Consider the following 13876-nt stretch of genomic DNA (forward strand, 5'->3'; position numbering starts at 1 on the left):
ATATATATATATATATATATATATATATATATATATATATATATGTATGTATGTATATATACATATATATAAAGATGTATATATATATTATGTATGTATGTATATATATATATGTGTGTGTATTATATATTATATAGATATATATTATATATAAATAAATATATAAATAATATATATATATACACACACATATATATATATATATATATATATATATATATATATATATATATATATAGAGAGAGAGAGAGAGAGAGAGAGAGAGAGAGAGAGAGAGAGAGAGAGAGAGAGAGAGAGAGAGAGAGAGAGTTTTCGGCCAATAACTGACGCAAAAAAACTTTATAAATACCTAGCCCTAAAAATCAGTTAAACGCTTAATTCCCAAACTGGCAACTGCTTTTGGCAACTGCAAGAGTACGCTCAAACCATTCAACAATCCTCTCCGACTCTCAGTCAGTGTTTGGACGTGATTACGCAAAGACGTCAACACGTTCGTTTCCTTCCCGCATGTAAACAACGTCACCTGACGAAGTGAATTCAGGTCCTCCTTGGGCGTACCCGATCAAAAAGCCGGTGTCTTGAATTAGATATACCTTAAGGATATACAGGTAAGTGACTAGATATGTTTAAGTGCATGATTATAACACTTTTACAACCCCAAAACGTTATAACACGAAGATTATAGCCCCCATAAACTACCGTTTCCTGCAGGGGCCCAATGTCGCATTCTTGAACAAGGTCAAGTCTCGCCGTGCCCTTGGCATGTCGAGGTGCCCCAATTTGCGTCATGCAGAGGTCGATACGTATTAGTGTCTCCGCCTTCGTCGCCTTCTGCCTCCGCTGCTGCAGGCACCGTCTGCTATATTGATTTCTGCTTCGGTTATAACGCTTGGTTAGAATTCTCAGGCAGAGGCCATGACGCTTAAACGTTCGTTCGTCCGGACCGTTCATTTGAATTCAATATATATATATATATATATATGAATTCTCTCTCTCTCTCTCTCTCTCTCTCTCTCTCTCTCTCTCTCTCTCTCTCTCTCTCTAGGAAAAATCAGGAAGAAACCCTGGTTGATTGTTATTGCATAAAACGATGTATTGATGTTGGCTTGCGTGCGAACCTGTTTCTCTCTCTCTCTCTCTCTCTCCTCTCTCTCTCTCTCTCTCTCTCTCAGTACGAAAAGGTTAGGAAGAAAGCTTGACAATGCTATTACAAAAGGTGATGTACTGATGTTGGCCTACATGCAATTCTCTCTCTCTCTCTCTCTCTCTCTCTCTCAGGTAATACTTATACCACGTGTTAGACCTATGTCCTGGAAAAATCGTTGCTATTTGGAGAGGAGAGAGAGAGAGAGAGAGAGAGAGAGAGAATTGTATGTAGACCAACATCAGTACGTTACCTTTTGTTATAACATTCAGGCAAGCTTTCTTCCTAACCTTTTCGTAGAGCGAGAGAGAGAGAGAGAGAGAGAGAGAGAGAGAGAGAGAGAGAGAGAGAGAGGAATCAATGTCGCCTTCCGTTCCCAGCAAATCTTACGAGGAGGATGAGGTTGCTAGACCCATGCCGTATCCACTTGACGCCAGCTCGAGACAGGTGTGAAAGCAGACACGTGGATATGACCTGGAACCTTCATTCCAGACTTATCTGGTTCCATGTCCTGAAATATTCAGCAGGTGCTTCCCTGGAAGCCGCCTGATGCACGTTGTTTCCGTTAATTTTTAAACTTATTGAGTTTTGGTGCCAGTTATTGCACTTGGCTGACTGGAATTCTTAATATTATAAATATTATATTGCTGTTTAGTTATAGAAGTTGTATAGCCAATATAAGGCACCAGGGTGACTGGGCCACAGTTATTCTGGAAGGCACACTGTAAGCTGTGGCCCCATTACAGACAAAGGGTTAATGACAGACTCCTAGACGGACGTTTGTGGTACATAGGGACATTTTTCACTAATTATCAAGAGAATAGGCTTATTCTGATGCCTCAGTGCTAGAGAAATTCAAATATACCAATCAATCATTGAGGATAATGACTTTTCAGTCTGTTTGACTGTTGAAACTGAACAATTTCTTTTTCTCTATTAGGATCAAGATGAGGACGGGAATTATCCTCTTTCCAAGGATCTTGTGTTTACATGCACCCTAAAAACCTGGTCTATGAAATGACTGGATAACTATAAAATGATTTCATGTAATTTTATCATAAATTAAAAAGGAAATGTTTTCATAGTGAACATATACATGTATCGTTCTCAACTGTATATATGTAAGAAATGTTTCACAATTTGTTTTTAAAGTGATTCATTTAAAGCTGACTTTCATATGTCAAATATATTGAAACTAAAGAAATATATCACGTATTAAAATTATGGTATATATATATATATATATATATATATATATATATATATATATATATATATATATATATATATATATAACAACAACAGAGTCAAAAGACGACAGTCAACAAAACAGTTGCATATTTATTAAGAAACGTTTCGTGTTACTTAAACACATCATCAGTCTGTAAATTGAAAAATACACATTAATTCTCTAATTTAAAATAAAAGCTAAATTAAAAACGCCAGTTAAATTCTTTAAAATTACAACATACATAAAAAGTAAAAAGAAAGGATTTTTTCTCTAAGTCTACCTGATCAATCCCTTTCTTTTTACTTTTATGTATGTTGTAATTTTAAAGAATTTAACTGGCGTTTTTTAATTTAGCTTTTATTTTAAATTAGAGAATTAATGTGTATTTTCAATTTACAGACTGATGATGTGTTTAAGTAACACGAAACGTTTCTTAATAAATATGCAACTGTTTTGTTGACTGTCGTCTTCTTTGGACTCCTGCTTGCTTGTTGTGTACTTCTGCCTGAATGCGTATATATATATATATATATATATATATATATATATATATATATATATATATATATATATATATATATATATATATATATATAGAGTAAAAACAACCATCTACTACCGTCTGTACCTACAAATAAAGCATGCATAGTTTTTCAGTTTGCTGTAAAAGAAAACTATTGTGCAGGCTTTGTCTGTCCGTCCACACCTGATTCTGTGCACCCTCAGATCTTGAAAACTACTGAGGCAAGAGGGCTACAAATTGGTATGTTGATCATCCACCCTCCAATCATCAAACATACCAAATTGTAGCCCTCTAGCCTCCTCAGTAGTTTTTGTTTTATTCAAGGTTAAAGTTAGACATAATCGTGCTTCTGGCAACGATATAGGATAGGCTACCACCAGGACGTGGTTAAAGTTTCATGGCCTTGATTATACGCTGTAGCGGCTGTGCAGAAAACTCGATTGCGCCGAAGAAACTTTGGTGCATATTTTGTTTTCTATTCTTAATTTATTGATTGGCTGAGACGTTCGACCTGCAACCTCTGGCAACGAGCACCCACCCAATCCAGCCAATCACGATTCAGTTCAGTGATATCAGCTGCCGAAATTTACCGTCATTTCCGAAAAAATGAAACGAGACTTTATACAAGTTTTCATTCATAAGTTTTCATTCCTACTTTGTGGTGTATCTCAGGGCTCTTATCACTCGCAACGGAAGTGACGAAGTTACGAAAAGCCTCTACATGCATCATCATTAACTTCTTTGTAATTCTGCGTAACAGGATGCGTTATGGGAAGAGTAAACAGAGAAGTTACGAGGTTGCGCAAAGTGATGCCATTTGGGAATTTGACTGAGAAACATTACATCAAGTAAGTTTAATGAGAAACTTGACTTGAATTAATTCATGGAGTATTCAATAAAATTATCTTGATAAGTGTCAAAGAATCTTTAAATCAATCAGTCAGACAGCTGATAATGATTGTTCAGTCTATTGGACTGTAAAGGTTTGAATGAGTTCTTCTCTACCTGAGGACCATGATGAGGATGGTAATTATATTCTTTCCAGGGCTCATGGGAGTTGTATGCACTATAAAAACATGGTCCATTTGAAGATGTTAAAATGATTCAATTTACCGTGAAAAAGAATTTAGTGTATTTTATCTATCTTGCTAAAATGCTGTGATTTCATATTTACCTGTAAAATTAATATAATGTATTTAACAGTATTATTGATCTGATTCTCATAAGATGAATTATATTCATCAATAAAATTACTTCATTTAACATATCAATTAAATTATGAGATTTATTGTTTAGTGAGGTCATTCAATGTGAAGTTTCTTATTAAGGTGATTCTATTGAATTCCTCATGATCAATTCCAGTAAAGTTTCTCATCTAAAATACTTGATGTAGCAATGTTTCTCAGTCAAGTTCCCGAATTGAATCACTTTGCGCAGTCTTGTAGTTTTTTGTTTGTTAGTTTTCTCTTCCCACAATGCATCCTGTTGCCACAGGATTACAAAGAATTTACTTGCGTCTGTAGGACTGTTTCTGTAACTTCGTCACTTCCGTTGTAAGAGATAAGAATTCTGAGATATACCACAGAATAGGAATGAAAATTTGGTTTTTTTATTTTTTCGGAACTGGCGGTAAATTTCAGCAGCTGATATCGCTGAACTGAATCGTGATTGGCTGGTCTGGATAGACGCTCGTTGCCAGAGGTTGCAGTTCGAATGCCTCCTCAGCCAATCAGAAGCGGAATAGGCGATTCAGTGATGTCAGCTGTGGATTTTAACCGTCGACGAAAATAAATAAAGGAAAAAGGTTGGATATTTCCTTTGTGGATATATATATATATATATATATATATATATATATATATATATATATATATATATATATTGGAAAACATGAAATATTTCTTTAATTCAAAGAAATTAGCAAAATTGAAAATCAACTTTAAACGTATCACTTTGAAAAAATCATACAGTATTTCTTAAAACAGTAATAATAAATACTTGTTTACATTGAAATGGGAGAAGCAACTTGCATACGGTTGAGAGCGAGAGACTTCATTTGCATATGTAGGTTATCCATCTCTCTCTCTCTCTCTCTCTCTCTCTCTCTCTCTCTCTCTCTCTCTCTCTCTCTCTCTCTCTGTGAGTCCTTATAGAGGAAGGGGTGTTTATGGCGCAGCTTAAGGTTACCGGTAGAATTGCACGAGAGAGAGAGAGAGAGAGAGAGAGAGAGAGAGAAAGAGCATTTCTTAAGGGATGCAGACATGGCTGGGAGCATTGTACTTCAGAATGAAGATAATTTTTTTGACAATTTTTTACACTTTTTAATGTTTTGATTAATGTTAAATTTGTATAAGACATTTTTACAGTTTATGTAAATACAGTAGATTGTATTTGCACGCACATACACGCAAACACACACGCGCATGCACGCAGAAATGTCCGTATGTATGTAAGAATCAGCGCCTCATTTTCATCACAGAATTTCACAATCTCTTTTGTGAGATATCCCAAAGCAGACTCAGTGCACGTAGTTTGTGCCACAAGGAAAAAAAACTGTTTGTTCTTTATGCAAAATACCCAAAATATGTGAAAAAAAAACTCAAAAATTAAAAACAAACTGTTTGTTCATATTAAAAGTACTGCAAAAATAAAAAAAAATCCAAAAAAACTGTTTGTTCATGTTAAATAATACCCCAAAATTTAAAAATTTTGTTCATTAAAAAAATTAACCTAAAAAAACGGATATGAAAAACTGTTTGTTCATCATGAAAACCCCCCAAAATAAAAAAATAAAAACTAGAAAATGATAAAATATAGAATTAAAATATAAGAAAACTCATAAATTTTAAAAAACTCAGTCTTCTGAAGACTTTGTCATTACCGCGAAGATCTTCCGCCACAGATTGTTGGAACCGCTGGAAAATAATTACAAAAAATGGCTGGAAGCACGACCACCACTTCCTCGTGGCTTCTGTCCAGGATCTGGAAGTTACCGTTGTTTTCCCACATAAGGTAAACTGACGGACATTCATATGACAGATTTTAATTGACAGACATTTAAATGACGGATATTTAAATGACAGACATTTAAATGACGGACATTTAAATGACGGACATTTAAATTACAGACATTTAAATGACAGACATTTAAATGATGGGCATTTAAATGACAGACATTTAAATGATGGGCATTTAAATGAAGAACATTTAAATGAAGGACATTTAAATGATGGGCATTTAAATGAAGAACATTTAAATGAAGGACATTTAAACGATGGAGATTTAAATGACAGACATTTAAATGGCATACATTCAAATGACAAATATTTAACTGACAGACATTTAAGTGACAGACATTTAAATGATGGGTATTTAAATGACCTACATTTAAATGACAGAGACACTTATTTTCATTTAAGTCCAACACTCAACACACACATATATTTATACTTATTCTTTCCCTCTGCTGTCAGGCTTTAGAACACTCTCTCTCTCTCTCTCTCTCTCTCTCTCTCTCTCTGCTTATGTTTCTGGGATGAGGTGGCTAGCCCCATGCCTTTCTATACCCTAGCTAACACCAACAACAGTCAACTAACTAACAGGCACAGGGTCATTTCTTGTATTTATAAACGGTTTAAAGGTAACATTCATAAAGTCTTCAGAGGTAAAGGTCAAAAAGGGTCACCAGGCCAGCAGCCTCATCCCAAAACATTTGCTGAGAAACCGGGAGGCTTTGGGATTTCATACTTCTGTTTTCCCTGTCTGACCTGTCGCTTTGATCAGGTCACCTCCGGGCAAGTTATGGACGCCAAACATGACCTTGTTTGACCTCATTTGTGTACATATTTGGACAGTAATTTGATTTTTTAAAATTTAATTATAATCCATCCCAATTTTGTTTAATTTTAAAATTTTTATTATAAATTTTAAGCCTCTAAAATTTTTCTTAATTTTGCAAAATATTTCTGAGATTAAATTTGTGCAAATTGTCAAAATTTTTAAATAAACCTTTGAGATATTTTGTTCAGTTTCTTAAAATAAAATTATTGTAACGCAGCATAATTTAAAAATTACTCTGAACAACTTTAAGCAATTTCAAATATTTCTAAGTATTTGATCATAATTATTAGGTCATTGGGCACTATTTTTGTTAATATTATTGTCAAATATTTCAACTCCTTTAAAATCCACGATTTAATTTCCTAAATCATCAAACATTCCTTCGATTGAAGTTCCATAACTAAACTTCCTTCCATTCTTAATATTTCATTTAAAAAATAAAACATTTTCAAAGCCAATTTAACCATTTCCTTCAGCATATGATAAAAAAACGCATTCTTAATATTTCATTAAGTACCTGAACATTTTCAAAGCCACTTTGACCATTTCCTTCAACATCAAATAATAAAAAACCATTCCCAACCTGTCTCCAAAACAGCTGCAGCAGGACAAACAAGCTACCGAGTGCCATGACCACAGACGAAGTCCGCGACAATGACCTCAGTCTCCTGAACTTGGAGGACCTGAGCTGCGAGCCGGATGAGGCGTGGGAGGCCATCAAGGACCGACAGATTCTGATCGACATTGAACCCCCAAATCCTGATAAGATGCCCATTACGCCTGATAAGGTCAGTTGTGATGAGAGTGATTTTGGTATGGTCCGTTTGATGGGTACAAACCCTGATCAAGATGCCCATCATGCCTGATAAGGTTAATTGTGATGGGGAGGAGCTGGGTATGGTCCATTTGATGGGTACAAACCCTGATCAGATGCCCATCATGCCTGATAAGGTTAATTGTGATGGGGAGGAGCTGGGTATGGTCCATTTGATGGGTACAAACCCTGATAAGATGCCCATCATGCCTGATAAGATCAGTTGCAATGAGAGAGATTTGGGAATGGTCAGTTATGATAAGTAGTCTTCTGATAATGTCAACTTAGTAAGATAAGTAAGGTCAGTTATAATATTCAATATTAGGACAAGGTCTTTTCAGTGGGTAGTCTTCAAATAAGGTCAGCTTAATTAAGCTGATAAGGTCAGTCAAAAAACCAACTCAGTCTCACGCATAAAACCAACTCAGTCTCACCCACAGAACCAACTCGGTCTCACGGCCAAAACCAGCTCAATCTCACGCCTAAAAACCAACTCAGTTTCAAGCCCGAACCCAACTCAATCTCACTGTTAAAACCAACTCAATCTCACACCTAAAAACCAATTCAATCTCACTGTCAAAACCAACTCAATCTCACCCCCAAAACCAACTCAATCTCACTCCTAAAAACCAACTCAATCTCACTCCTAAAAACCAACTCAATCTCACTGTCAAAACCAACTCAATCTCACGCCTTACGTAACGAAACAGCCCCAGGGCGTAGTATGCAGTATGTAGTATGTAGTATGTAGTCGAGTATGTGTGTCAAGGTGTTTCCAATCAAGATCTCTCATGAGGAATTTCCTGGGCCAACTTGAGCGCGTTGGGTCCTCGTTGAGTACAGCATTGGCGTGTCGTTTTATTGCTGTGGGTCCTTTAGAAAAGGGACTTTTATGTGTAAGGGCGGTGATGAGGAGAGAGAGAGAGAGAGAGAGAATTGGAAAAATCAGTTTAAAAAATTATATTTTTATTTTTATTCAAAGTAAAATTTTAAAAAATTTACATAATAAAGATTATAAAAAATAGTATGTTAAAATAATATATTGGCAATTATAAACAAATAATTAATAAATAAATGTTTATTTTAATCTAAAGTAAAAAAAAAATCTTTTGCAAAATAGAAAAAAGAAAATGAATGAAGTCTCAGGAATGGCGAACTATGGGACTCTTTTTCTTATTAAATGAAACATCCTGTAGGATGTGGCCAACAGGATATATCATCCACGTGCATTTCGACAAATCCTAATTCATTTAGCCTTTTACTTGACCTCCTTTCCCCCCCTTCCTTTCTTCAGTCTTGCTGTCCAACCTCTTTAACTGTCATTTCGTAGTTGAACTGTGGATTTTCTCCCAGTTCCACCTTTATCTCTGTGAAGTTCAACTCCTTTATTTTCTATATATCTTTTATCTCTTCATCTCCATCATTTTCTCTATCTCTATTTATCTCTTCATCTCCATCATTTTCTCTATCTCTGTCTTTGCTATCCAACCACTCCTAAGCTCTGAATGGCCTGATTGCCTAAATTTTTATAAAATTATCGACTGAAAATGATTAAAATGGCTTTTAAAATGGTCCTGTCTTTAAGAAATTTTTATAAGTCTGATATTGTAATTATCTTGGCTTGGCAACCTAGCAGTCAAAAGTGGAGTATTTATCAAACTTTTAAGTCGTAATGTCCGCCATTTATGTTGGGTATTCAGAAACTTTTTTTCCCTCAAGTAATATTTTGTCATACTATTTGTTGATTCATCAGAACTTCTTTGAATTAAAATACATCATATTTAATGTTGAATTTTTAGAAAACTTCTTTAATTACAAAGTCTATCATTTATGTCGGATACTTTGACTAATTTTGATTAAAACTGACGTCCTTAACTTTTAAGTCATCCAAACTTTACCATTGTGAAAAACTTCCCATCTCAAGTTTACTGTTTCCCAGACTTAGCCACTTCGATGAAACCTCTTGCATCAAACTTCCCTATTTCAGGTTAGGTTCGTCTGCATGAGCGATACCCACACCAAGACAACCGAGCTGAAATACCCGGTGCCCCCGGGGGACGTTTTCCTCCACGCCGGGGACTTCACGAGGAAAGGAACAGTTGAGGAGGCAGAGGTATTCAACGAATGGCTTGGTAAGGTTACTATCATTACTATTTACTATCGCAGGTAGTCCTCTACGTACAAACGCGCTCCAATTCAAAGGCGCGTTTGTAGGTCCAGTTTGTTCGTAAGTCCAACGAAGTTAGCTTAGGCATCCTGAGCTCGTCTGGCAGAGAAATTCAACGATTGTCTTGGCACATTACTGTTTTACTATCGGGACCTCTCGTACAAACGCCGCTCCAATTCAAAGGTGCGTTTGTAGGTCCAGAGGAAAGGAACAGTTGAGGAGGCAGAGGTATTCATTACGAATGGCGTTTGTAGGTCCAAACGGTTACTATCAATTACTATGATTACTACTATCGCAGGTAGTCCTCTACGTACAAACGCGCTCCAATCCAAAGGCGCGTTTCTAGGTCCAGTTTGTTCGTAAGTCCAACGAAGTTAGCGTAGGCATCCAGAACTTGCCTGGCAAAGAAGCATCCAATGAATGGCTTGGTAGGGATACTATGATTACTATTACTATAAAGGGTAGTCTTATACGTACAAACACGCTCCCTTCTTAGGGCTTGTTTGTAAGTACAGTTAGTTTGTAAGCCCAATGAAGTTATTCTAGGCATTTGGGTTTGTAGTTAGCTTACAGCAAATAGCACAGTGCAGTAACAGCACTTTCTGTCAAGGCAATTAGCCTTTGTATGTAGAATAAAATTTAATTTTAACAAAATCTTTAATCTTTCCTTGAAGAAGTGGCAATGAAACACAGGGAATGAAGCTTATGTATTCCACGTATCGTGGGAACAAAGGAGCTTGTATCTTTGGAAGTTTGTACGTAGGGAACCACCAGTATTATCCTTTTGTTGAGGTATGTGGCAACCTCAATTGCCCACTTTTGGGAAGTGCTGACTCAGCCAAACTGGGTGCTGTGTCTTAGTGTTGCAACTGTTTACTCATGTTTGTCGAGTCTGTAGATTGTTCCTAGCCTGCTGCACAACTTAGTCCACCCAGCTGTTAGTAACGGGGTACCAAATCTGCTGGTGTCAATGAAAAAGGGTGGAGGACAAGCACCTTCACCCCTAAACACTTACTGAGAAAACGGAAGACTGTACCATTTTGACATCATCAAGATTGGTGGTTCGTGGTAAAGGGGGCATTACACCATCTAAGGCTTTAAAACATAGGTCAAATGGTCTTAAACTGGAGTTAAAAACACTGAAGTCACTTGAAGAGACTCAGGGTATCATGCATGGGTAACTGTATGCTTCACCCTCCACAGGGTGCTTCTGTGAGGAAATTAAGCACTGTTATTGGGGTGAGGGCACCAACTAGGTGCACATGGGGCGGCCCTTAGCTAGGTAAGGATTATAGGAGCTGATAGAAATCACTTAGTAAGCCCCCATCTATGTAAAGCTGCTTAGGTTAGGCAACATCAGATATTTACCTAGTCCACTTACAGGTACAGACACCAACCTACTTACAAATGAGTTATGTTCTGGACAGCTGTTTGTATGTTGAATTATTCATAAGTTGGTTACTGCACACTTCATGCCTATTTAAGTACAGTATGATATAAAGTCAATAGAGTAAGACACAATACACTGTGCATACAGTACTGTATGCACAGAGTATGAGCAGAAAACAAAATTTGAACTTGCAGGTGCCAAAGGGAAGCGCTCTGAACGCTATTTCAATTTGCGATCCCGTTGTATCTCTGAATGTTTGTAAGTTGAATGTTCGCAAGTAGAGCGGTGTCTGTACTGCATTACCTATACACTAGAGCTTAGCATAAACGAACTTTGCACCTACAGGTACCCTGCCACACCGCTACAAAATCGTCATAGCTGGAAATCATGAATTGCTCCTGGACAAGGATGCGTCTGCTGTCACCAAGGTTGCCAGTCCGGACGAGGTGCTCACAAATGCCACGGCGTATCTCCAGGGATCCGGCACTTCAGTTTTCGACATCAGAATCTACGGTTGCCCTTGGTAAGTTTCTCTCTCTCTCTCTCTCTCTCTCTCTCTCTCTCTCTCTCTCTCTTTGCCATTAGCTTATATAGCTCATGTACCATCTATGGGTCAAGGGTCTATCAATCTCGTCCTCAAAATCAGTGGTTAGGAACTTGCGACAAACATCAGTAGGGGGTCTCATGAGTGGCAGTGAGTCACAATAAGACCTGAGATTCCAGAAGAGGTAGTGAGTCAAACTCTTCCCTTTTTAATGATGAATATTTCAGGAGTTAAACAAATAGATGTAGGAGTAAAATATTAAAAATAACCAGTATAATAACAGAGATACGAGGTTTAAGAAGAGAAGTAGAGAGAAAAAATTAAATCATTATAAGCTTATCGGTTTTATCAGAGCCTGAATGCTGTCCAGACTCTGGAAAACAGAGCTGAAATGGTCTGGACATGTCATGGGAAAAGAAGCATATTAGGACATGACTAGACAATTAGCAGTGTGAAGCCACAGAAAATCTTGAAAACCTCTACTAAAGCAATCAATCTCCACTTTCAGGACCCCAATATACCACGTAATGGCCTTCAACCTGAGCCGGGGGTCACCTCTGCGAAGGAAGTGGGAATCCATACCCAACGACGTAGACATACTGATGACCCACGGGCCGCCGCTGGGCCGCTGTGACCTCTCGCTCAAAAATAAACGGTCGGGGTGCGTGGATCTGTTGAAGACCGTCCAGTCCAGGGTCAAGCCTAAATATCACATATTTGGACATATACATGAAGGTGAGACTGCTTGGTTGCAATTAGTTTTCAGTTTTAATCTAATTTATTTGTTTATTTTCTATTGTTTTTTTTTGTAAATGTAACCTGTTTATGTTATACTGCATCTGTGGTTGTCAACAAGTACAGCATTTTAATTGTTACCAGTGAAGTTCATACTCATATTGATAAGTTCCATAATAAGATTAATCTTCCAAAAATCGTCCAAGATCTGAACTGTATATTACTTTTCACTACTCCCATTTTCTCTCCATGAACAGACCACCTCTATCTTGATGCTAGATGACTTACTCTATTCTCTTGCCCTCTTCCTCTCCCATGCTTAGTTTTGATGCTAAATAACTCACACTATTTTGTTAGGCTTTTTCTCTCCCATTTTCTCTCCATGAACAAACCTCTTCTGTTTTGTTGCTAAGTAACATAAGATGTTCTTATGCCCCGTTTCTTTCTCATTTTCTCTCCACGAACGAACCACCTCAGTTTTGACTCTAGGTAACACTTTGCCTTTTGCTAATCCTCTCCTGTCTTTATGAGCCTGTTTCATGATGTATTTTTGCTCTGCTTTCATATATAGTTTGTATTTAACTTTATGTTTTCCATTCGCAGGACACGGCATCTCCTACGACGGAACCACGACCTACATAAACGCAGCAACCTGCAACGTGAAATACAAGCCCGTGAACCGCGCCATCGTGTTCGACTACCCGTTGCCCGAAGGACTTTGCAAAGAGGACTTTGATTAGGGAACCGATTTCGATTTGTTATTGTTAATCCCACCTTGAATCCTATCTTGCTCAGAGGAGGAATTGGTGCAACAGACCCGTGACAGTGAAGGGCCTTTTTTGGTAACTGTGGAATTAGTTCTTAAAATATAACAGTGACAGGCCTTTTTGGTAACTATGGAAGAAGTGTTTTAAAAAAAACTATTTTATTGTGATGATCTGCTGTGATTGGCTGTGCTGTTCCCCAAGGAAATAGATTTTATCTTTCTGAGCCTTTTCTTTTATTGGGTCTGTTGTCCTGACAATCAGTGCTGGTGTCTGTGTTAAGTCAAGTTTAAAATTTTATTCTGAATGTTCAACCTTTGTCTGTGATATACAGGAACTTGTGTGCATACAGAGCCTTCGAAATACTGTACCTGTCATGAGTGATTTTGTGTAAATATTTACATTAATGATAAAAAAAGGACCCATGGTGGCCCTTTGCAGAAATGAAGTTTCAAATTATCATTAAAGTTTTAGGTTATTTATTTTCCTTGGGAGATTATGAGGACATGAGAGGAAGAGTAAGAGAGGAGGGTGGCCAGAAGACATTTGGCAAAAAGCAAAGAGGAAGGGTTGTAGGCGGAATGGGACCAGAATCCCAGCCAAGTCTTCATGATAGCAAAGTGGCCGTGGAAAGCTGGAAAAGCTCCCAAAAGTCCAAAGTACATAAGAAAAATGAGAATAGAGAAAAGGAACAGTTGAAAAAGTATTCTGAAAATCTTCTGAG

At 37.2% G+C, this 13876-nt stretch overlaps 1 protein-coding gene across 2 annotated transcripts; it reads left to right on the forward strand.

Annotated features, from left to right (window-relative positions):
• The first annotated feature begins 451 nt into the window (after window positions 1–451).
• LOC136829859 (metallophosphoesterase domain-containing protein 1-like) lies at window positions 452–13619 on the forward strand. Of its 2 annotated transcripts, XM_067088871.1 has the most exons (7): window positions 452–608; window positions 5801–5910; window positions 7337–7526; window positions 9540–9684; window positions 11455–11632; window positions 12162–12388; window positions 12992–13619. In XM_067088871.1, exons 2-7 carry the CDS (start codon window positions 5834–5836, stop codon window positions 13126–13128), a joined length of 954 nt encoding a protein of 317 aa, XP_066944972.1. In that variant the 5' UTR covers window positions 452–608; window positions 5801–5833; the 3' UTR covers window positions 13129–13619. The 2 variants fall into 2 exon arrangements, with proteins under 2 accessions (XP_066944972.1, XP_066944973.1); XM_067088872.1 differs by lacking the exon at window positions 5801–5910.
• Window positions 13620–13876: the final 257 nt, after the last annotated feature.

The sequence above is a fragment of the Macrobrachium rosenbergii genome, chromosome 45 (genome assembly GCF_040412425.1).
Source record: "Macrobrachium rosenbergii isolate ZJJX-2024 chromosome 45, ASM4041242v1, whole genome shotgun sequence".
Lineage (NCBI taxonomy): Eukaryota > Metazoa > Arthropoda > Malacostraca > Decapoda > Palaemonidae > Macrobrachium > Macrobrachium rosenbergii.